This window comes from Halichoerus grypus, chromosome 7, assembly GCF_964656455.1.
Source record: "Halichoerus grypus chromosome 7, mHalGry1.hap1.1, whole genome shotgun sequence".
Classification (NCBI taxonomy): Eukaryota; Metazoa; Chordata; class Mammalia; order Carnivora; family Phocidae; genus Halichoerus; species Halichoerus grypus.
The window spans coordinates 90,541,900-90,565,622 of NC_135718.1; the positions used below are offsets into that span (position 1 = coordinate 90,541,900).

The 23,723-nt window shown below is 59.6% G+C and overlaps 1 protein-coding gene across 1 annotated transcript in view; it reads left to right on the forward strand.

The window, feature by feature from the left end:
* Nucleotides 1–23,723, forward strand: part of COQ8A (coenzyme Q8A) — a 40,224-nt gene that overhangs the window by 15,360 nt on the left and 1,141 nt on the right. Inside the window, exons 2-14 of the mRNA XM_078077859.1 lie at nucleotides 3,468–3,653; nucleotides 6,477–6,881; nucleotides 7,149–7,215; nucleotides 17,051–17,125; nucleotides 19,945–20,067; nucleotides 21,168–21,253; nucleotides 21,402–21,542; nucleotides 21,982–22,063; nucleotides 22,177–22,270; nucleotides 22,469–22,610; nucleotides 22,842–22,949; nucleotides 23,049–23,114; nucleotides 23,360–23,446. Coding sequence (XP_077933985.1) covers nucleotides 3,477–3,653; nucleotides 6,477–6,881; nucleotides 7,149–7,215; nucleotides 17,051–17,125; nucleotides 19,945–20,067; nucleotides 21,168–21,253; nucleotides 21,402–21,542; nucleotides 21,982–22,063; nucleotides 22,177–22,270; nucleotides 22,469–22,610; nucleotides 22,842–22,949; nucleotides 23,049–23,114; nucleotides 23,360–23,446 — 1,653 coding nt within the window. The 5' untranslated portion in view covers nucleotides 3,468–3,476. The remainder of the gene's footprint in view (nucleotides 1–3,467; nucleotides 3,654–6,476; nucleotides 6,882–7,148; nucleotides 7,216–17,050; nucleotides 17,126–19,944; nucleotides 20,068–21,167; nucleotides 21,254–21,401; nucleotides 21,543–21,981; nucleotides 22,064–22,176; nucleotides 22,271–22,468; nucleotides 22,611–22,841; nucleotides 22,950–23,048; nucleotides 23,115–23,359; nucleotides 23,447–23,723) is intronic.

A 23,723-nucleotide genomic window follows, 5' to 3' on the forward strand; every position in this document is an offset into this window, starting at 1 on the left:
AAAAAAAAGTACCTGGTGTTGATTAGGTGTGAACGGCTGACTTTGCACTGAGTGGAGCAGCGCCAAAGTGGGGCAGGCCTGGGTATCCACGTGTGAATCTGCTCACAAATGACTGAGTGTTGATTCGTAGCATCTGTTGATTTGAGGAAAGCAGGTTTTGCCTCACAGCGAGCAGGAAGGTGGGATCTCTGTGATGTTATTTCCACCTGGATGGGGCCTGCCTGGCAGAGTAGCTGGCTGGAGTCCCCCCTCTTCCCCTCCCTGGTGCCCGCTGGCTGGGGTCAGACTTGTGCCCATCGCGACTTTGCTGGGGACGAGGACGCAGCTGGTCGCATGAAAGGCATAACTAATTAGTTTTTTTTAAAGATTTACTTATTTATTTGGGGGAGGCGAGGGTCGGGGGCAGAGAGAGAATCCCAAGCAGACTCCCTGCTGAGTGTGGATCCCGACATGGGGCTTACTCAATCCCAGGACCCTGAGATCATGACCTGAGCTGAAACCAAGAGTTGCACGCTTAACTGAGCCACCCAGATGCCCCATAGCTAGTTTTCAGTGTGTACTGGTTTTAGATGACTTACCCAGTTGCCACTTTGAAAGTAGTATACATCAACTAAACGAATCAGGAATATACTGGAAGAGACCATAGTTACTCATATCTCCCAAATGCAGGAATTAAAAAAAACTTTGGTCAATTTAGCATTTTTTTCTCAGGAAATTTTTTTTTTTAAGATTTTATTTATTTATTTTGACAGAGAGAGAGAGACAGCGAGAGTGGGAGCACAAGCAGGGGGAGTGTGAGAGGGAGAAGCAGGCTTCCTGCCGAGCAGGGAGCCCGATGCGGGGCTCGATCCCGGGACCCTGGAATCACGACCTGAGCCGAAGGCAGACGGTTAATGACTGAGCCAGCCAGGCGCCCCTCTCAGGAATTTTTTCTAAAGTGTCTTGTGAAGTGGGTGTAATCCGTCCCGTCTGGGGGCGGTGATCAATGCTGCCACGCTCAGGAGCTGGGGAGTGAGGACTGGACTCCAGTGGGTCCCAGGCCTGCGTCTGCAGCGCGCCAAGAGTGGAAGTTGGCTTTCCAGTTTGAGCGTCCATGGATCGGTGTGGTGGGCCAGCGCCGGCAGGGCAGACCCACTGGCTCCACATCACTTCTCAGCTCTGCTCTAGTGACGCTTTCGTTCATGCTTATAACTTGGGTGAGAAATCCAGGGAGAATTAATTTTCAGCCTGGAAACAAAGTCTGAATTAAATAGGTCTCAGGAGGGTCTCAGGAGGGTATCCATTAGAAGACAAGCTGAGGCTTGGGAATTATCAGAGCCTGAGGCCTGTGGGAGGCTCCTGCCTTGGTTAGCTGGATTGGACTGAGAGGTGAGTAAGGGGAAGGCCTAATTTGGGGGACCTGGGGACAGTGGGATATGGGGGATACCCTGGGGCCACCAGCAAGGGTCCTTTTGAACAGGTGTGGCTGGGGCCGGGTCTCCATCCACCCTTGTATGTCCCTAACATGTCCTTCAGAAACCTCTCTCCCTGGGGTCTGCGGGCTGAACAGCGGGGGTGCTGCGTCCAGCATGTCTACGTGTTGGGAGTGGGGCCAGGGGGCTGGGCAGTTTGAGCGCCAGCAGCAGCCCTGTGTGAGCTCTGGTTATGGGCTCTCTCCCGAGTCCTAGCCATTGGGTCTGTGGGGCTCACCCTTGTTTATTGCCATAAAGTCCAGGATCCCAGATCAGAGCCCATGGTGTGAAATGGCAGCAGGTGATGGGCCCGGCTAGCCCCTCCCCTTCGTCTCTTTCAAGGGTATGGTCCCCTTCCAGAAACCTTGGCTTTGATGAGGGTGTAGGCAGCCCATTTGTGCCTGAGCAGGGCCCCGTCCCTGTGGGTGTGCCTTGAAGCCAGTGGGCCAAGTGTTTGGGGAGGCAGTGTGGTGTGGTGGGCACAGAGCAGGGGAGGGCCGGGATCGCACCCCAGGGCCACCATTCAGTACACCATTCAGGATCGTTAACCGCTCTGGCTTTGGTTTTCTCCTTTGTGAAGTAGGAGCAATGAGACCCGTGTCACCAAGTTGGAGAGTGGAGAGCGCCTGGGGTCTGGTGGCACCTGTGACCGTGAAGGTGAGGGCCTGTGACCACGGGTCCTCTCTGCTCTCCAGGCTCCTGTGCCTTCGTTCTCCTTGTAAATATGAGTAGCTGCACTGTTCCCCAGCTCAGGGTCCCTGCAGGACTCCTGGGCCGACCCGGGCTGCTCCCCTGTGATGGGTAGGTGGGAGGGAGCCAGCCGTCTTCAGGAGCCCCTGGAGTTGTGGTTGAGGTCTTCAGAGTCGGCGCCTCCCTTCCCTCGTGTGAGGAGAATTCGGAGTCCGCAGGCATCTGTGTGCCCGCAGCCTCCCTGCTGCTGGCCCAGGCCCTGCATCCAGGGTGTACCTGGGCTTCCCCCCACAGCCTCGCCCCTCCTCATAGTGGGTCCCAGTTCCTCCCTGCCTTGGCCAGAGTGCTCCCTGGCTGCTTCTCTGGGGCCCCCTGCTGCTCCCTTTCTTTCTGTGGGTTTTCTTCAGCCCCAGCATGTCCCTGGGACCCTATCCTGCCCCTCCCAGCACGCAGTCCCATGTAGGCTGTAGGAGGTACTTGGGGGACTGGCCGCACATGCTCCCCTGGGAGGCAGTGCTGGGTACAGTGCTTTCTGCCTCTATGGCCTTGACCGACATGAAGAAACACATTTTACACTGTGACCGAGTGGAGGGAAAAGTACAGGTGCACACAGGGAAAACAAGTATCAGGAGAGAGTCCCACCCACAGTGTGCTCTGATGCTTCTCTGGCCGTCCTGCATCCTGCTCCTCTTGGTTTTCGTGCCGGTTTGGATTTCCCAGATGGATGGCACTGGACCGCGGTTTGCAAACCACACGGCTTGGGAACTCGTGGAGCCTGAGGGTGGGGAGGGGCCTCTGCACGTCCCTGGGCCTGTGGGTGTCTGTCAGAGGCCCGCCCAGGCAGAGCAGGGGCAGCTGGGTGGGGACGGGCAGCCCCTGAGGGGCTGGGGTCACTGGGGTTGGGGCGCCCTAGGCCCTAGAGGGAGGCGCTTCTGGAGTGGACGCTCCCTCCCCAACCAAGTTTGGGTCCAGGGAAAAGAGCACTGGACTAAAATCAGGGCATCTGGCTTCACATCCCCCTTCTGCCACTTGGGCTACTCACTTCACCCCTCCACACCTCGGTATCTCACGGGGTGGCTGTGGGGCCCCCAGCCCTGGCTCCACGGAGCCTTTGGTTCTGCTCCATGCCTGGGCAGGACAGGGTGGGGGGCCACCCAGGGCCGACCTTGAGCCCTGGCCCTCCCTCGCTGTCCTGTCTCTCAGTCAGCCTGTATCAGAGGGGGTCTGGTGGAAGAACCAGACCTCCCGATGCCTCTACCCAGACCTCGGGGTGGAGCTCCTCTGTGTGAGTGTGGAGCACCCCTCGACTGGCCCATTCTCTTACAGCCCTCCAGGATGGCTGCCATGCTGGGGGACGCCATCATGCTGGTCAAAGGCCTTGCCAAGCTGACCCAGGTGGCCGTGGAGACCCACCTGCAACGCCTGGGCCTTGGTGGGGAGCTCCTCGTGGCGGCCAGGGCCCTGCAGTCCACAGCTGCAGAGCAGATGGGCTTGGTCTTGGGGAAGGTGCAGGTAAGGAGGCAGGCGGGAGGGGGCGTCAGGAGGGGCTGGCCTGGAGCTCTCGTCGAGGCCGGGGGGTGGGGGGGGCAAATCAGGATGCCGCCGGGGGGCTGGCTCAGGGGACCTGCTGTCCTTCTGGGTGTGGTGGGGTCCCGGCGTGGGGCTGTAGCCCTATGACTCGAGTTGTCGCTCAGGAAGCCTCACGGAGCTGGGATAGCCCCCGGGAACCAGTGGCCCAGGCCCCAGTTCACTGGCCCAGGGGCACAGGCCACACTCTGCTGGCCCAGTCTCATCCTGCTCCCCACCCCCCACCTGGCCCTCTGTTCCTGGGCCTCTACTGAACGTGCTCAACAGAGGCCTTTTTTTTTTTTATTGTTATGTTAATCCCCACACACTACATCTTTAGTTTTTGATGTAGTGTTCCAGGATTCATTGTTTGTGCATAACACCCAGTGCTCCATGCAGAACGTGCCCTCTTTAATACCCATCACCAGGCTAACCCATCCTCCCACCCCGCTCCCCTCTAGAACCCTCAGTTTGTTTCTCAGAGTCCATCATCAACAGAGGCCTTTTTAATTTCAGAAATTAAAAAACAAACAAAGCAGCATCCACCTTTGTTCTTAGGGAGGCAGCTGCAGGGAGCCTGTGTTTCCTTCCCTGAAACAGTTTCTTCAAGAGCCCGAGCACCTTCTCCACTGTTTATCTGATTTATCTTTCTTGTCGGGTCGGTTTTGGTACAAACGTGGCAGAAGGTACCCTGTGTGTAGGCTGAGCGTGCGTGTGTCCCTGGGCGTTACGCCGCAGTGTCAAGCTGTCCCGGGCCCTATGTGCCCAGGATCCTTACTGACGTGCCAGCCGAACCAGGGCCGCATTCCCAGCTTCATTTCCGCGGGGCTCTGGGCGTGGACTCGGGGGCTCGGCTCCTTTCCGGGGAGCGCTGGCGCAGCTTCACCGCCTGCCTCCCTCGCCCTCCTGCCCTGTTCCGAGCCCCTGGCCCAGCAGGAGGGTCCAAAGCACGCGTGCGTGTGGAGAGGCAGTTGTCAACAGGGTTTGCCACAGCGGAGGGCAGAGCACCGTTCACCTGGGTGTCACCGTGCGAGCCGCCTGCCCCGTTCCTGGGAGCCCGAGAGGGTGGGAAGGGGGCACGGGCACAAGATGCAGATGGTGCCCTGCTAGGAGGCTGTCACCGCCTCCAGGCCTCTGGTCAGGTTTTAGGATTCCCAACCCCTCCCCTCTGTTCCCTAAGGGTCTGGTGGTGACACCACCTCTCTGTCATTCTATGGAAATGCCTTTAACTTGTAGAAGTCTCAACCCCATCATGCCGCCCCCAGCCTGGCTGCTGTCCTGGGCATCACCCCTTCTCAGATGGGGAGACTGGTCCTTGACTTCTGAGTGACTCCCAGGTGCCTTCCTGGTGTGGAGCCATCCCCTTCCTGGTGGGTGTCTTGTCTGTGAAACACCGGCGAGTGAGAGTGTGCCAGGCCTGGGGGACCTTCTGAGAGGCGAGTGGGGGGACAGGCCAGGGCATCTCCAGCAGGGTCCTCGGAGGGAGGAGGGAGTGTGGGTCCCACCACGAAGGAGGCACTGAGCTGGGTGAGGGGCCTTCGTGTGCTCCTGTTCTTTCCCTAAAACTTAGATCGTTGGGGCCTCCTCCTCTCCGAGGGGACGGAGGCCACATAATCCAGAAATGTCTCCCCCTCCACACCTTCAAGGGCTTCGTTCACTTGCTCACTGAGCTTGGGGCCCCTCAGGTCACGCAGGGCCAGGGGGCCGTGGCTGGAGTTCTGGGACGGCAGGAGGCCCCACGGGGCTCCCATGGGCCCTCCCATGAGCCCTCCCGGCTTCCCTGGTTCTGGCACGTCCCCGGCACCCAACACGTCCCCGGCACCTGACACGTGCTTGGCAAATTCAAGTGCAGGTCGCTTGTGCGTGGAGCCGAGGTTCAGCAGGGCCAGCGGTCCAGGCTCTGCCAGGCTTTTACCAGTTCTCCCAGCCTCAGTGTCCCCTTGATGAAATGACAGTGACGGCCAGTCTCTTTTTTCCCCCTGGAGGGCAAGTCCCTCCTTGGACCCCAAGCCGCGGTGAGGAGGCTGTGGGGCTGCTGCTGGTTTGCAGCGCCCCCAGGCGCCCCGTGTGTGCCCCGAGCCCACCCCTGCGGCCTCAGGAGCAGCGCCATTCCCCCGGCCTGTCTGCGGCCCACACAGCTCTATTTCCAGATGAGGTGGCAGAGAGGGGGCAGGAACTGGCTCAAGGTCACTCAGGGTTTGAATGCAGCAGGAACCTGGGCCTGCAGTTTGGGTCTGTGTGACCATTACAGAGAAAGCGTGGCACTTCCCTCCTGGCCTGTCCCCGTACCCCCAGCTCCCAGGGACGGCAGGCCAGCCCTCATGAGAGCCTCTTAGAGGAAGGGCCAGGGGTGAGGTGCTGGCCTGGTGTGGCGGGTCAGTCCTGTCGGCAAGTGGCCCTCGCTGGTCTGGTTGGCCTTTTACTTCTCTGAGCTGTCTGCTGGCCTGGCTCACTCCCCAAAGCCCTGATTTACAGATGAGGAACTTGCTGCCTGTAGTGTGGCGGTCACTCCCCAGGGCCTGGCGAGGCTCCCAGCAGGTGCTCTGTGATTGTCCGGCTTCCCTGGAACCACAGAGTGGGGCCTCTCAGGAGCAGGGCCGAACCTGGGTCTCCTGGCTTCGGGCTGGGAAGGTGCTCCCCTGCAGATCTGGCTGAGGGCCGCCTTCCTGGTGGAACGTGTGGCGCCCTGTGCAGGGGGCGGGGGTGGACACAGGGAGGAGGCCCAGGCGGGCCTCTTGCTCTGCTCATGCTGGCTTTTGCTCCCCACAGGGTCAGGATAAGCACGAGGAGCCTTATGCCGAGAACTTCGAAGACCCGGAAGCAGAGTTCTCTGGGCCTCAGACTGTGGGGGCTCTCACAGATTTCTCTGCAGCCTCCTCCCCTGACTGGTCAGCCCCTCCATCCTGGGATCACACTGGCAATGAGGGCCCGGCTCCTGCCTACGTGACCAGTGGACCCTTTAGGGAAGCTGGGCTCTCAGGCCAGGCCACCTCCCCTCTGGGCACGATCACCGGGAGGCTCTTTGGAGACCCCAGACACCCACTTTCTACCACGGGCCTTCCACGAAGGTTCTTCCACCAGGACCAGCCCCCCGTGGGGGGCCTCACCACGGAGGACATTGAGAAGGCCCGGCAGGCCAAGGCTCGCCCCGAGAGCAAGCCCCACAAGCAGATGGTGCGTCCTGGAGGGCCTGGTGGAGTGGGGCTGGGTTGGCTGCCACTCCTGCTGGTGCTGGTGTCAGGCCCTCCTCTGGGGACATTCTCCGGATGCTGTGGTCTGGCGTTTTCAGGGACACAGGCCCCCTCTTGGTGGACTAAGCTGCCAGGTGGAGCGGCCACCTTTGGGGGTGGAGCGGGGCTGTGGGGGGCCGTGTGAACCCCTACAGGCTGGTCCTGTCCCCATTTGCCGATTCCGTGAGGTCTCTTTCCTTGCTCCCTCTAGCTCAGCGAGCATGCTCGGGAGCGGAAGGTGCCAGTTACACGGATTGGGCGGCTGGCCAACTTCGGAGGTAAGGTGGCTGTGTGCGCCCGTGACGCCTCACGTGTCCTGGCCTGCCAGCCCTGGCCAAGTGGAGCTGGGACCACCGTGGGGCCCGCATGGAGGTGGGAGAGGGTGGGGACCTGAGGTGTCCCGTGGAGGCCATCAGCGCCTGCCTGAGCTGCTCCTGACCCTTCTCCCTGGGGGATGATCCAATGACGGGATTCCACTCTGCCTCTGCTCACCCCCGGGGGTGAGCGTGGCCACACTCGGGGGATCGTGTCTGCGGCACCAGCCTTTTCCTCCTGCCGCTGAGCCCTGCTGCCGGGAGGGGCCGGGCAGTGAGCCGACATTCCTCACAGGGCTGTTGAGCTCCCGGAGTGGTTTTTGCCCCTGACTGGCTTCGCAGGGACTCGTGGGCTGGACCCCCACGGGCTGGCAGGGTGTCAGTGGAGGGCTCACGAGGTGCTGGGGCCTTGAGTTGCTGTCAGAAAGTCTGTGTGGTTGGGAGCTCTGTCCTTTTCATTGGAACTTTGAGTACTTCTGTGTCCAGTACACCTGTGCTGAATCGAAAGGTAATTTTGGAGTGAAGCACTTGTACCTGCTTTTATGACCTCGTGTTGTCCTTTCCATTCCCGAGCAAGATGCAGGTCACTGTGTGTGTCTGAGCCGTGACCTGCTTGCCTCGCATTTGGCTCGTGTGGGCTTCTAAGTGTCCCTCCAATGTACCGGCCGTCACGCACGCTGTGCTCTGCAGCCTCTTCTCCCAGAGATGACATCCTGCTCCTCGTTTGGGGTTGGCTCTGTGCCCTACCCCCCCCCCGCCCCCGGTAGCCTGGCCCTTGGAGCTGGACCCATGTGTGGGCTCTGACACCGAGTGACAGCTGCTGGGCTTCCCCATGTGCAGAGCCCACTACGTTCATTGGATGGAGCTTTTTCGAAGCTTTTGTTCCATCATTGCTATCTTCAGATTTGGCATCTGCTGCTACTTAGCTGTTCCAGAGTCCGGCCTAAAGTACCCCCTCTGCATTTTAGGACACAGTTATGGCTTTATTTCCTTTTGTGGGCTTGCATTCAACCAGTGCCTCACAGAACAGTGTAACTGCCTGGGACGCCACTCCCGGGAGGAGTTTGAGAATCCGAGCTCTGGCGGCCTCCGTGGGTCCTTACTCGGCAGGAGCCTGGGCACGTCCCTGCTTTGCACAGAGGCTGCTGGGTGGGTGCGTTGATTACTGAAGTGTTGCGTGGAGGCCCGCTCCTCTCCCCGATGAGTTTGAGGCCGGAGCCGTCCCCTCTCACTCTGTGGTCTCTCTCTCTGCAGCCCGCTTCCCTCTGCTCCAGAGGGGGCTCAGCACAGAGGCTTCGCTTGACCCACGGGTTTGGAGTGGAGTAATCCTCTTGGGGTAGGGACGAGGCTAGTAGAGGGTCTGTTTGGGAAGAGTGGTCAGAAAGAAGGTTGTGGTGGTAAACTGAATTTGACGGAATGCCAGGAATTCCCGGGGAGAGGGGCAGGAACCAGGCCCTTGGGGCTGGGGTCGAGGCAGATGAGCAGAGTGGGAGGGGTTATGGGGGAAGATCTGTGGAGTGCAGGGCTCCCAGCGGGCCAGACGCCGCCTGGTCTGGGGTCAGGGTGAGCAGGTGCTCTGTGCCCTTAGAAGCCACCGGAGCCCCTGCTCACAGCCACCCGGGGCCTGGAGCCATCCTCGGGGCGCGCCCTAGAGGTTCGCCCAGGGCTTGTCAGCTCCTGTGTCGGGCTTTGAGGGGGGAGGGTCTCGGCAGGGAGCAGCCAGGTCTGGGAAGAATGTGCTGTTCTGGCTCCAGATGGCAGTTCTGGGCCTTCAACCTCAACCTGAAATTGTCACGCTCTTCAGCCAGTGTGAAATCAACTTAGTGGGTCAGGACCGGCACTTAAAAAACAAATAGAGTAGAATTGAATAGAATATCAGAATTAATATCATAGATTCTTAGAGCTGTACGTGTTGCAAAAAAACGTTTTTTTTTTCTCCAGAGCTACAAACATCCTGCTTATGTGTGTTGTTCGCGTATTGCGAAGGGTGTGGTTTACCGGTGGGTCGTTGTCTGAACAGAGTGAGGTAACGCTCCTGCTTTGTTCTTCTAGAATACACTTCTGACCTTTCTTCCCCTCATGGGGGTGCAGTGTGGACCGACAGGTGTAGGGATTTTTTGCAGGGGGGACATGAAGGAAAGGGATTACTCCAGACTGCCCGGGAGGCAGGCTCGCCCTTGAGAAGGTCAGTGGTGGGTATTCAGCTGGTGGACGTGGAGGGGGTGGGGGTCCTGGGTCCACTTTGGCTCAGGGGGCATTATGACTGAGATGTTGTGAGCAGGGCGGTCTGTGGATATTAGGTCCTGTTAAGGAGTGATATGAAAGATGGGATCAGAGTCTGGGTTTGGGGTCAGAACTGGGCTTCAGGTCATCACAGTAGTGGGTTATAATTCCAGCCCGGCTTCCTTGTGATCTTGGGCCCTACTTAGGTTTCTCTTCTTTAAAATAGGGGCTTCTTTTATTTTCTAGAACCAATAAATTTTTATTTATTCATTGTACTTTCCCAGGGTAAAGAGAGAAGGGAAAAGGGTCAGCGTTATGTGTTACAAACACTAGCAAGTGGGAAAGGAAGTACCCAGCACAGCAGAATCAACCACCCAGTAAACACTGCTTGGAGGAGGAGTCACTCAAGCCCACGGGGACTCAGTGTCCTGCAGCTCAGAAAGGGGGGGATCAGCGAAAGAGCAGAGTTACAGGCTTTCCTCGCTCCCCTCCACCTGCCCTGTAAATTCAAGATTGCACACAAAGGTGTGGTTTCTGGTGGTTAGCATGGAGCTGCACTCGTCCGTCTCCTGTTAAACGATCTTGTTGCCACTTTGACATGTTTCTTGCACCTGTGTGGAAATTCCTGAGTGACGTGGATGTACATTCATCTTCCCAGTCTCGGTCCCCCAGCCCTACTTTGTACGTGGAAGGCCCGCTGCCCGCCCCCCATTGCTTCTGCTTCTCTCTCCCCTAAGATTAGAGATTAAAGTAGGTTTGATCCATCCCAGTACAAGTGTGTTAGTACGAATCACAGCAAGGAATGGTCTTGACACAGGAGATTGGGAACAGAGGTTGGAGTGTTCTTAGCTTCTTCAGGATTTAAGTGTGTGTGTGTGTGTGTATGTGAGAGAGAGAGAGAGAGTGAGGGGGTTTTTTTTGGGGAGGGGGAATAGGAGAGGGGGTGGGAGTCAAGTGTTTAGGACAGAAGATCTGGCTGGAAATAGGGGAGGGGAACCCAAGAGAAAGGATGGTTCAGGACCCCCACACTTCAAGAGGGGTCACCGAGCTGTGGTCCAGATTCTTTTCCTGGTACAGAACCTTTTGTCAAAGATGCTCTGGCTATTTTTCTCAATACAAAAAAGTTTATAAACGATAAAACCTCAAAAGAATATGGAGAAGACCAACACATATTTGTGAAGTCCTACAAAGCCCCCACAAATACGATCACTGGAGCGGGCAGCAATTGGGGGGAGACAGCCCGGGATCAGATGCATGTCACCCGAGGCACTCTGTTGGGTTTGCCCCCTTCCAGCACAGTGAGGAAGGTTTGTGGGGCTGTCCTGGCATGTGAACGGAATCTCCTTTTCTCCTTTAGCCCCCATGACACTCCTCACGGCCACAGCAGGGCGGGACACTGGCTCTGGGCACCACAGAGAAGCCATGGCTTATGGTCCCTAGAAGCCAATGAGAAAAGCCCAGAATTCACAAAGGTTAAAACATGTTGCCTTTGCCTCAGACACCCATCCCTGGGCAGCTCGAGATGGGTCCAGAGGTATTGTTCTGAAACCTGTCCTTATCCCTGCATTTTTAAAATTCACGCACGCACCTGTTGTGCATGGTAGGACCAGCCCAGTCTCACGACGGATGGATCTGGTAGAAGAAGGGAGTCCCGGGCCCTGGGACCAGAAGTCTGGAACAGGAATCCTCTATTACACATAGAAACGACCCTCAGCCAGTCCTGTCTTCCCCTCTGCCCCTTTCCCCGAGTGCAGCCTCGCCTCGCCTTCCTGCACCACCTGTTCTGTTTAGAACACTCTCCCGTCTTCCAAGAGGAGGAGATCAAGTCCTGGGGCAACCCAGTTCATACCTCGTCTCCCACGGAACATGGCAGGTGGCAGGCTTTCAAGAGCTGGCTTTTCGGCCCTAGTGTCCTCTGATTGGCAAAAATGAGGTGGTTGCTTAGACTCTGCCCTCCAAGTAGTTGTCCTCCCTGGTGATAAAGCAAGTATTCTGTGCCAAACTGGAGCTGCTAGCTCGATCAAGCTCCTGAGAACACCATGCAGGAAGGAGAGCCTTAAGATTAAAACATACAAAACCACAAAACCAGAATATATTATGGAAAAAAAGTTAAAATGCACAAGATACATCACTCGCACATAGTGCTGTTGGCCGCCTGGCGAGAGTGGGGCCTGGGTGTGGTTCCAAGGGAGCAGAATGGGGGGAGGCCTGCAGCTGTTCCCCCAGTAAGCCCTCTGTTGCGGCAGCCCCTGGCTTGCGACAGTTCTCGGTGGGTTAGGAGATGAGGAAAAACCCTGCCTCAGCCCTGGGAGACTCCCTCCCACACGATGTAGTGGCTTGTGGGTTGGGCCCATCCATCTGGTCTCAGGCCGAGCCCTGCTCGCACATTGACCCACTTACAGGGGTCCCCTGGCGCCTTGGCACCGCCACCTGTAAGCGGCTGGGTTGACACAGAGCCCAGGGTTGTCGGCTGAGCCCGTGGCCCCTGGTCGGGAGGCCCTGGACAATAGGGGTCTTGCATTGGCTTTGGTGAGGATATTTTGACCTGTGGCTTAATGTCTTTTGTCCGAGTTGGGAAATTCTGGTCATTTCTTCCAGTGCTGCTCCTGTACCCTGTTCTCTCCCATGACACGTGTTAGGTATGTCACGTGTCCACGGTCCTCTGCGTGTTTCTCGTGTCCTTGTCTGTATTTTCCGTCCGTTTTCCACTTTGTGCCTCGGAGGAGCCGTCTTCCCATCTCCTGTGTGTCTGGAACCTGAGGGAGGACTGGAGGATGACAGAAAGGAGACCTTAGCGGGTCAGGCCTGCTGCAGAGGAGGCTGATCTCCGAAGGAGCTGATCGCTGCTGCTCATTCATTGTGGCAGCCGGGCCTCCACCAGGAACCTTACAGTCCTGCCGGGGAGGCAGGAGCGAGGAGGTGCTGAGGGCACCAGGACGGGAGGACACCGGATGTGCAAAAGCAGGAAGAAGGAGGGCGATGTGTGGAATGGCTTGCGAAATCTGGTCTAGGGAACAGATATGACAAGACTGGGCCGGGAGTGATGAGTAGAGCAAACGGACCCTTGGGAACCCTTGTATTTTTAAGAAGGTGAAAAGTTCAGGGACCCTCATTCCCAGAAAAATGCTTTGCTTTAAAAAAATAGTTCATGCAGGGCGCCCGGCCGGCTCAGAGGAGTGTCAACTCGATCTCGGGGTCATGGGTTTGAGCCCTGTGTTGGGTGTGGAGCCTGTTTAAAAAAAAAAAAAAAGGCTTGACTTGAGGAAGGGAGAGGGGTGCTGTGGGACTCTTGTGTCATCATCCTCCGTCCACTTCAGTTATGATGTGACGCCACTTGTCCATGCATGTTTCTGCTGCTAGTCACGGGCCTCCGGACATGAAAACACTGAGTAACGTCTTAGTAAAAAGGAAATATACCAAGAAAGAGATGAGGCCACAGAAGAGTGTCTTCTCTGTCGGAAAATAAGGTGTAGGGTGGAGGCGCGGCGTTGGCTGTTGGGACGCTGACCCATGTGGGGACATGGTCAGTGTCTCAGCAGCCGCACGCTCTCTGGCGTCGTCATGCCCTCACCCCGCACTCTCGTGGCCCCATCCCAGCGGTAAACAAACAAACAGTGGGTGACTGGGCGTATTTGGTTTTTTGGTTATTTTTTAATTTTGCCAAGAACATTTAAAACAAATAGAACTCCCATCAACCATTCTCATGTTTTAATAATGCAAAAGTGCAAAGCACATGCTCCCAAGATCAAGGACAGGAAGTTGAGTAGCAAGTTTGGTGACCGACTCGCTGTGGGCGCAGATGGAGGCCTAGGAGCTAAGCAGAGCCGTACCGCTGGGACGCTGCCACCAGACCTGCGGCTGGGGTGGGGGAGGAGCCTTTGGGCCTCGTGGGGCAGCCCCGTGTGCCCAGCCCCCTGGCTCCATGCGCCAGGGTCGCTTGTCTGAAGTCAGGCATCCCCCTCACAGAGCTTTATCAATCGGGCACTCAGTCGTCATTGAGGCCGCGGAGATCAGAGGTCCCAGGGCTGGCGGGCAGCGTGCAGGGCTGACTGCTTGTGGGGTGGCCCTGGGGACACCAGCTTGCTGCCTGCAATCCTGAGGGCGCACTCCTGTTTTCCTCTCACAGCAGGTCCCTGCCCGCGCCCGCTTGGTGGGGGTGACGGGTGTGGGCGCGTGGCTTCTGCTCCTCCAGGAGGTGCTCTACAAGGGGTGCATGAGTCTGCTTTGCCCCCTGAGGAGCTCTGTGAGGGAGGCGAGGGCAGATACGGTGATGTCTGGTTCAGGTGACTCGTGCCTCAGTGGCCCACGGCCGTGTGCTTGCTTGTGACTGCGCAGGGACCTGAGCCGAGTCCGAGACTGCAGCAGGGTTCCTTGCTGGGCATGGGGGAGGGGGCGGCTCCTGACAGCCTGGGGGCACGCCGTCCAGGGGACTCTGACCCCTCTTTCCTGATGCTCCGTGCTGTCCCCTGGGGCCAGGATTTAGGAACAGTTTGCTGCAAAGGCAGGGTCCTTGCCCCCACCCCTTTGTGTGTCCTCTGGCTTAGAAGATGTGTTACGACAGCGCGGGCCCAGAACGGTGCCTGGCACACAGTGTGTTGTCCGTAGAAATCTCTGGGGCTGTGGCACAGAAACCCCCGTGAGCCTTGCTCTGTAAACAGCCCGGGGTTTCTGGCGGGTACAGCTACGTCTTCCCGCCCAGGGCACCTTTCACAAAGCCTCCTTCCCAACGGCGCTGTTTGTTGGAAGGTGTTTTGTTTTTCCTTTTCTCAGCCTCTGCTGTCCGTCTGGGCCGAAGCCCAGGGTGCTCCAGGGCGGCCTTGTTGGGCTCCGATAACCTCCAGGGGGACTGCAGGGAGGAGAGGCCGAGCTGGGGGCCTGGGAAGCTGGCCCAGGGCTCTCCTCTCTCTGGGGAGAACCCTCCTGCTTCCCATTTCTTGACTGCAAAAGCTCTGTTCTTGAGAGAAAGGCTACCTTCCTGGCAGGGGCCGGCACCTCCTCGCAGGCCAGGACGGAGGCCAGGCTGCCGACTGCTGCCCCGGGGCCGCAGAGCTGGCTCTGTGGACGGTTGGTTGTCTGGCAGGACTTGCTGGCCGGCCGTGTGGGCCGAGCTGATGGTGGATCCCAGCGCCCTGAGCACTGGGAGGACTGAGGTGGGGCCGAAGAAAATGGGTCACAGGTGGAGTGAGCAAGTGGGGCTCCGGGCGTCCCCACCAGGCCTCGGGGAGTCTGAGCGGAAGCCTCCGGTACCACCCGGTTCTGGGAGAAGAGCCTGGCTGGGCCTTGTGCTTTCCTCTCGACAAGGCTCTGAGAATGGCTGGAAGCTCGCTGGGTGGGGGAGGGCTGGTTTATTCTTGGTTCACTAGAGCGGGAGCTCCTGAGGTCAAGGTCAGGGCAGCTGGGCTGGCCGCAGTGGGGAGCCCGTCGGCTGCTGCACCTCCCGCTCCCTGGGAGCTCGCAGGCCACCGAAGGAGCCTAAGGCGGTCTTTGTGTAACATCTTTTGGTGATCTAATGACAGGTCCTTGCCCTTGGAGAGCTTTGGCCCTGCCCGGCAGCCTAGAAATGGCCAGGGAAGGGTGTGACAGAACTTCTGAGGGGGACGACGACGGGCAGGGGAGCTGGGGGGCCACCTCTGCTCGCGGTGGCCAGGCTGGTTAACCCGAGGCTTGTCTTTGGACTTGATGCAGGCAGATGCAGAGAGACCTTGGTGAGGGTCACTGTAGTTTGAAGGTTAACCTTGCTTGTTATCACTTACTTTGCAAAGGCAGATACTGTGCTGGGTGGGGCGGGGTGGGCAGGCAGCAGGGAGTTAATGTTTAATTGGCGCGGCTGCTCTCAGCTGTCTCAGCTCCGTGCCCAGTGCCCTCTGGAGCTGGTCAGAGCTAAAACAGGCCCGGTTGCCAGATGGCCTTGGTGGGCCTGAGGGCCCTTTCAGGTGCCTGGCTTCTTCCTATGGCTTCCAGAGCTCGGCTCATCCTGCCCTGCGCTGCTTGTATGCGTGAGTGCTTGGAGCACGGCCGGGCCAAACCGGGCTGTGCGCAGTGCGCGTACACGCTGGATTTTGAAGACTCTGTACAAAACCAAAACAAAACCGTGAAATACCTCTGATGATTTTTACACACAAGAGGACTTAGTAATATTTTGGATGTATTATGTTAAATAAAATACACGACGCGCATTCACTTCGCATCTTTTTGCCTTTTTTTTTCTTTTTTTTTTTTTACTGTGGCTACTAGAAAATTTACCCTTCTGCACGTGGCTGGCCTGGTGCTTTCTCTAGGCAGCACTGCTGTCACCACGTTGAATGGGAGCAGTGACGGTCCGCAGCGAGCGCCGGAGCGCTGCCTGGCCCCACTGGGAGCTCTCACTCTCAGTCGGCCGCTGAGGCCTCGCCGTGACCTATGGGGCTGGTGACGCGCACGCTGCACCCTTGCCTGATGGTGGCTAAGATGCATTGCAAAAGCACGTTGTAAGGTTGGGTTAAAACCTTCTTTGGGTTTTAAAATTATTGTTCTATTATTTGTTGGCTATTATTTTTTGCTAAATAAAATTTTGAATAAATTCAATAGTATTTTTCATAACAGTGCAAAACTGGGAAAATACAGAAGCACATGCTGGTTTCCTCGCCCGTTAAACACTGTGCCGGGCGGAGCTCACGCCTCTGGGCGTGGGGGCTGCGTGCACCACCCGCCTCCCGGCCCCACGGGCATTGGCGTCTTCGGCGTCTTCTGTGGGCCCCTGCTGTCCCTTCTGCCGTGGCCGGTGCGCTCACACACGTGTCCTCCACTCTCTGCTAACGGGTGCCCCCACGCCAGCGAGAATCATGCCTCAAGTAGAGGCAGCAGGTCCTGACCGGACCCCTGGGCTTTCTCTGTGACCCCAGTGGCACCTGCTGTGCTCCGTGGGCCTCTCCTGGACAGCTGGGGTTGGGCATTTCCGGCCTCTGGACAAAAGAGGTATTGATGAACTTTGATTTTGAAGATTGTGAAACATAGTTTTTAGATGAGAAATTGACTGCCGCCCCTGTTGTCCTCAGACCACTGTCCACACCCTGCAGGCCCTGGTGGGCAGCGAGTCTCCATGGCTTTCCCTTCGCAGGCTGTTCTGACTCCCACCAGCGACTCCTTTCTATCACTGTACTGACACCTTTCCTTCTCGGGGCAGTGGAGTCAGAGAATTCTAGAGTTGGAGCTCTTCATGCTGAAGGGGGTGGCTGCGTTCCAGGGGGTGCCCCGTGGGGTCAGGATGTCCTCGGCCCATGGACCGTTGCTGCTCCGTGTTGTTTGTGCTGGGAAACCGTGTCCCACGCATGCTCATTCTTAGGGCCTTCGCGTGCCCTGCGAGCAAGGGGGGGTGGGGGTGGGGGAAGCTTTTCCACGGATGGCGCCACACCTCTGAAAACAGCACGTGTGTCCTTCCTCTCTCTCTTCCCCCTTCTCAGAACGTCTGGACTGTCAGCGAGCGTCCCTGGGGAGCTGCGGTGGGTGACCTTGTGAGGCTGCTCTGGGCCTCACAGATGGAGGGGTGGTAGGTAGTCCCTACACCAGCACCCAGCACTCCTTCTCCTCCTCCTTGCAGGTCTGGCCGTGGGTCTAGGCTTTGGGGCATTGGCTGAGGTAGCGAAGAAGAGCCTCCGCCCAGATGACCCTTCAGGTGAGCTGGGCCCTGGGAGGTGGGCCGCTTTGGCCCCCAGCCCCTCCATGTTCCTGAAGTGTGGGCCTCCCGGGGCCATCTCCTGTCCTGTGTTCCACATAAATGGCGCCCCGGAGTCGTCTGCGGCCCGAAGGCTGCTCTAGCTGGCCCACCCAGTCCTTCCCGGCTCCCCCGGTGGCCGGCACACCTGCCTGCTTCTGATTCACTTTTGGCCCTGCGTCTGCCTTGCTCTGCGGGGCTGTTGGAGCCCAGGGCTCCCCACGGAGCAGCGGGTGAGGGGTGTCCGTGCTGCTGGACCAGACCCCTCAGGGCCCTTGGTGCCCCCGCCTCCAAGACCTGTCCTCTGTCTCTGAGGTGAGCACCCTGACTCTTTTGTCCCCTGCCTCCCAGGGGCCATGAGGTCAGGTCACCACCGTCAGCCCTCCCTAGTCCTGGTGGCCAGGTCAGGGTGGGACTCCATGGAGAAAGTTCGGCAGACTGGCTGCTCTGAATTTTGTGGTGCTCATGATGCCGTGACGTTGGGTCGGGGCAGCTCGGGGTGTAGGGGGCTTTCCCTTCCCTGGAGTCCCGAGAACAGCGCTGGGAGAGCCCTCTGCTCGGTGGATTTCTCCAAATGTATTTGAAGATCTGGGTTGGGTGCCCCCCGGCCCATTCAGGGAACATCAACTCCTTTCTGGGGGTACCCCCAGGGACACCCCACTGTGCTGTTGCACTGTGACCCCCGAGGCCCCAGCTGGGGGCCCTGAGGGGAGCCTGCCACACACCTGGATGGCCCCTCTTCCCCTCAAGACCCTCCTGTGGGGACGAGGGGCCTCATGGAGAAAGGACAGTGGCGTGTCCCCACAGGCCAGAGAACAGGGTGCCTGGGGCACATCGAGTGTCCTTGGAAGGGGCCTGAGGACAGAGAGGGTTTAGCGAGGGTATTTTTAGTGTTGGTGCTGAGACACTTTGGAAACGAAGCCTGGCTTTCTCTGGAATGAGAAGCCGGTGTTCTCCGCAACCCCCCTCTGTCCCCGGAAACTGGCTGCTCTTCGGGCACCCCGGCCAAGCAGAGAAGAGGCAGGACTGGCTCCAAGGTTACAGGTGGTGACCTTCATCAGGGAAGTGGTGACCCTGGCTGGGGGTCAAGGGGCCTAGGGACCATGGCCTGAGAGCCGGGGTTGGGGGCCCTGGGCAGCCTCCAGGCTGCGTTCCAGCTCTGAGTGGGCTCTGGAACCCATGGCCTGGAGGATGCTGACCAGCCCGGCCCGGTCGGCCCCAGCAGAGCTTCTCCTGAGTGGGAGGCCTGCCCACCATGGCCCAGCTCCCCCAGGCGGCTCTCAGAACTGGCCATGCCCAGGGGGGAGCACATACCTCTGGGCTGTGGGGAGGGGCTGCTTGGAATGCCCGAGAGGGCCGGGTCCCCAAATCTCAGGAGTGCTGCAGGCAGCCCAGGGCTGTGTGTGGGGGCAGCGCAGATCTGCCTCCTCCTCAGCCTCCCTTCTCCTCCCTGCCTTTCCACTGGGGCCCAGGATTTGGGGGGGGGGCAGTGCACACAGAGGGGCCCCCGTTCTCTCAGCTCTGGCTCAGGGCAAGGGGGTAATGTGGGGCCCCTTCTCGGCCCAGCTCCCAAGGGCGGGTCCGGCCTTATGCAGCTGCCCTCGGGGGGCAGAAGATCCGCGGGTGCTCTCGGGGGCTTCTCGCCTGCAAACTGAATGTCCCTGGGGCTTAGTCCCCATGTCCCCCCCACCCCCCATCTGTCAGAGGCCAGGCTGGATGCAGCCCCTGGGGCAGAGTTCCTTCCTAGAGGACGCGGCTCCCCCACTCCGAGTGCTGAGGACAGTGCCATGCACCGTGGGGATAGCTGTGGGCAGAGATCTAACCAGGCTCACAGGACGGAGTGCAGGGAAAGCAGTGGGTGTCCCAGGGCTGGAAGAGCTGGGGGGGTGGGTCCCGACCGGGGTGGACTTGTTACTGGGGCCAGGCTGTGCTGGGGTTGGGGTGAGGGGGCAGACGCCAGAGCGGGTCCTGACGTCCTTGTGGCCACGCGGTAGCAGCCCTCCCATGTCCTCACCCTGCAGCCTACCACCCCTGGTCGTATTGGACAAAGGTCATCTGCACCCATGAGGTTACTGTACCTCGGGGGCCTCTGTGGGCAGACGGGGAGGCAAACAGCAGCCGGCTGAGTGCTGTCCTTGACCCTGTGCTCTCCTCCCTGGAGGACGGCCCCCTCCTGTGCCAGCTTGCCTTGTAGTGACCTCAGGGGTACAGGTGACCTTTGTCCCGTATGTGGGTGGGAGGGACAGTAACGGAGTCCTCACATGGGTCCCTCCAGGTCCCTCCCTCCTGGTGCCCGCCCCCTACATGCCACTATGGCCTTCTGTGCTGTCCCCATCAGGCCCCAGGGACAGATACGGAGGGAGGGGCTCCGCGTGTGTAAATGTGTGCATGTGCGTGTGTTGGGGGGCTGCTAAAGTCAGGCCTGGGAGAGCTGGGTGGTCCTGAAGGGCCTTCCACAGCATCGGGCAGGTGGGTATGCGGCATGGAGTGTAAGTTGCATTGCTGGTTTTAGGGGCCTCAGGAGGCTGGCGCCAGTGTGAGGGCTCCTGTTTCTTCACGCTGCACTTGAAAATCCCCCATACCCCTAAGTTCTGTATTGTCCCTGTTTTTATGATGCTGGAGCCTGGGGCTGATGGGCTGGGGTGCACTCAGGCTCCCTGGTGCCCCGGGTCGAGTGATGAGATGAGCTGCGGCTGCCCCATGTGGCCGGGTCGGGTGAGGCCTGCAGACACCCCGGGAGGCGATGGGCGGGCACGTGCTGACCCAGCTCCTGCCCACAGGGAAGAAGGCCGTGCTGGATTCCAGCCCCTTCCTGTCGGAGGCGAACGCGGAGCGCATAGTGCGAACGCTGTGCAAGGTGCGCGGGGCAGCGCTCAAGCTGGGCCAGATGCTCAGCATCCAGGGTGAGTGCACGCTGGGGGCTGGAGCCATGGGGGCCCCACTCCGGAGGGGACTGGGGGATGTTCCCCCACCACTGGCTCCTCTTGCTTGAGTCCTGGCTGTTGAGCAGCCAGGATGTTTAAAAACATCTTAAGTAGGAGCCCGTGGTGGTTTTTCTTGCTTTGTTGTGGGTGTTTTGGCATCTCTGGAGGTGATCCTCACATCTCCCAAGTTGGTGAGAGTCCCACTGCTGCCAGCGCCCCCTACTGCCACGTGTGGGGGCTGGAGGGTGCAGGGGGCAGGGGAGAGGTTTGAAGACGAGTCCCCTCCTGGGCCCGCAGCTGGGATGGAGTTAATCCCCGGGGCAGGCGGGGTGCATGTGCAGCCCTTCCATGGACCAGCCCCGAGTGCAGGACCCCTGTGTGGTGACTCATCGCAAGGACAGTGTCAGAGATGCGTGCCGGGTTCTGCGCGGGAGGAGCGTCCTCAAAGCATCCTCCGTGGCCTGGACCCACAGCCCCAAGTGAGCAGCAGGTGGCCGAGGCGGCGGCTCTCAGGACTTGTGTGCAGGACGTCATGCTCCTGCCCTTGGCGCATGGCAGAGCATTTCAGAACGCTGACACCACGGGAAACCACCATGTGAGGAAAGCTGTCCGGAGCGGCCTCGTGAGGGGCCACCATGGCTCCAAAGAGACGCATTAGGAATAGTGTCAGAAGGGGAAAAACGGTTCTCTGTAGGTGGTCAGGTTCTGGGTGTTTCTGAGCTCTTACGCCACTTTATTTCTGAAATTTGCTGCTTTTATAATCCCAAAAAGCTTTGCCTGTTATTTCTAAGAAATCCACCTTCTCAAGTCACTGGTGAGTCAGCAAGCCATGGCACCTGCCGCCCGATGCCGGGGCCCTCGGGCTGCACAGACGCCCCCTGCGCCCCAGGGGAGGCTGTCTCCGGCCTCTGTTGTTGGCTATGGGGCCCCGGGAGTGTGCACAGCCCAGCCTGGGGCCCTGTGTCCTCCCTGGAGCCTTTGTCCACAGCCCTGGGGGCCATGGAGGGGGCTGCTCTGCTCCTGACCCATGCGCCTGCCTTCTGAGGGGTAGCCCTCTGCCGATTTCTGGTACCTTCCAGATGATGCTTTCATCAACCCCCACCTGGCCAAGATATTCGAGCGGGTGAGGCAAAGCGCGGACTTCATGCCGCTGAAGCAGATGATGGTGAGCGGACAGGGCCTGGGAGGGGGGGTCTGGGTCTTCTGCCGCCCCTTCCCTGCCTTGGGTGGCAGCTGTGGCAGCCCGTGGGTGCTTCTCAGGGTGTCCTGGCAATGGGCTATGCTCACGGCCCCTCCCTGGCTCCTCCCACCAGAAAACGCTCAACAATGACCTGGGCCCCGGCTGGCGGGACAAGCTGGAGTACTTTGAGGAGCGGCCCTTTGCAGCCGCCTCCATCGGGCAGGTGCATCTGGCTCGCATGAAGGGCGGCCGCGAGGTGGCCATGAAAATCCAGGTAGGCACCCGGTGTGTGCATCCACCCTTGTGGGGGCTGCAGAGGGCTGGGCCCAGGCCCTGCAGTGTTGGGGTCTCCTCACCCTACACCCCCGTGCGCCCCCTCTGCAGAGCAGCACCTGTGTTTGCTCAGCACTGGGCACTGGGAAGTACCTGCTGAGTGAGTGCAGGTAGAACAGCCTCCCTGTGAGCTTGGTCTGGGCGGGGCCAGGGGACAAGTCAGTGTTTGCTCAGGGGGGATGGGGCCCTGACTGCTTGGCGGGGGAGGGGCTGATGGAGAACAAAGTCATGAGGGGACCTGGGAGGTCCTGGCAGCATTGTAGGGTCACATCTGTCACTCACCCAAGGTATGGGGTCTGGGTGGGACTGGGCTGGGAGAGCAGGGCTCCCTCACAGGACCTGGCCCTGCCTGCCCGGGACCCCTCTGCTCCCCCCCGCAGTACCCTGGTGTGGCACAGAGCATCAACAGTGACGTCAACAACCTCATGGCTGTGCTGAACATGAGCAACATGCTTCCCGAAGGTCTGAGACTGGCCGCAGGGTCAAGGGCAGGCATGCAGGACGGGCTCTGGGGACCTGTGGGGGCCGCCTTGGGGAGCCCCCAGCCCCCGCTGACACCCTCCTCCCTGGCGCAGGCCTGTTCCCTGAGCACCTGATCGATGTGCTGAGGCGGGAGCTGGCCCTGGAGTGTGACTACCAGCGAGAGGCCGCCTGTGCCGGGAAGTTCAGGTGGGGCTTGCAGCCAGCAGCTTCCACACCGGAGACAGAGGGGCCGCTCGAGGCAGCCCCCGGGGTGGGTGAAGGCCCCTGCGGCTCTGAGGGGTGGGTGGTGGCAATTGGGGTGTGGGGTTGTGGCCAAGTTTTGTCCCCAGAGTGAGGGTGGGAGGCTCTGGGGCCAGGGTGTGACTGTCCCAAGCTGCCCCCCAGGGAGCTGCTGAAGGACCACCCCTTCTTCTACGTGCCTGAGATTGTGGATGAGCTGTGCAGCCCCCATGTGCTGACCACAGAGCTGGTGTCCGGCTTCCCCTTGGACCAGGCTGAGGGGCTGAGCCAGGAGATTCGGAACGAGGTGTGTCTGACCATGGCCTTGGGCCCTGAGGTGCTGCTTCTAGGGATGAAGGGAACAGAGAGGGCTGTTGTGTTCCCCCTGCCAGGGACACCTGGAGTCAAGAGTCCTCGTGTGGGCAGCGGGGGGGGGGGGCGACCGGAAGAGGAGGGAGGGCGGGAGGGGGTTCCCCAGGCCCCAGAGTCGGCCTGGTGCCACCATGACCAGGGCTGCTCCCTGCCCCTCCCCCCCCAGATCTGCTACAACATCCTGGTCCTATGCCTGAGGGAGCTGTTCGAGTTCCATTTCATGCAGACAGACCCCAACTGGTCCAACTTCTTCTATGACCCTCAGCTGCACAAGGTGAACCCCTGGGAACTTTACTGGAGAGGGGTCTGCACAATCGGGGGTCTTGGCCCCTGCTCCACCGGGTTAAACCTCTCCGGTATTGCTCCTTCCCAGGTGGCTCTTCTGGACTTTGGGGCAACTCGGGAATATGACCGATCCTTCACGGACCTCTACATTCAGGTCGGTGGGGGGCCGGGGCCTAGGGTCAGCCCAGGGGACACTGGGAGGGGGGAGGGTGACGGGGCTGCTGTCCTCCCACCCCCGGTGACTGTGGGTGAGGACAAGGCCCATCAGGCTCACAGGCTGGGGGCTTGGAAGGAGTGAAGGGGACAAGGTGGGGGGGGGGGCAGGCAACTGGGGGCTCCCTGGCTCCCGGGAGCACCTCCTCCCCTGCCGCTCACGGCCCCTCCTGGGTGTCTGCCCAGATCATCAGGGCAGCTGCCGACAGGGACAGGGAGGCGGTGCTGAAGAAGTCCATAGAGATGAAGTTCCTCACCGGCTATGAGGTCAAGGTCAGCTCCCCGTGGCCTTTGGAGCTCCGTAGGCCCCGCTCGTGGGGAGGGTGGGCAGTGGGCTGCTTTTCCCCAAACTTTGACTCAAGAAATGAAGTGAGAGGCGTTAGTGCCCTGGAGAACTCTCCTTGGGTCTGCCTTCACCCCAGCTCCCTGGGCATCCTGGGCGTGGCGGGATGAGGCGTGATTGGAGCCTCGGGCGATGGGTCAGTCAGGAAGCCCATGCCCCTCCTTCCCACCCACTTGTAGATCTGGAGCTGGGGCTTATGTGAGTGTG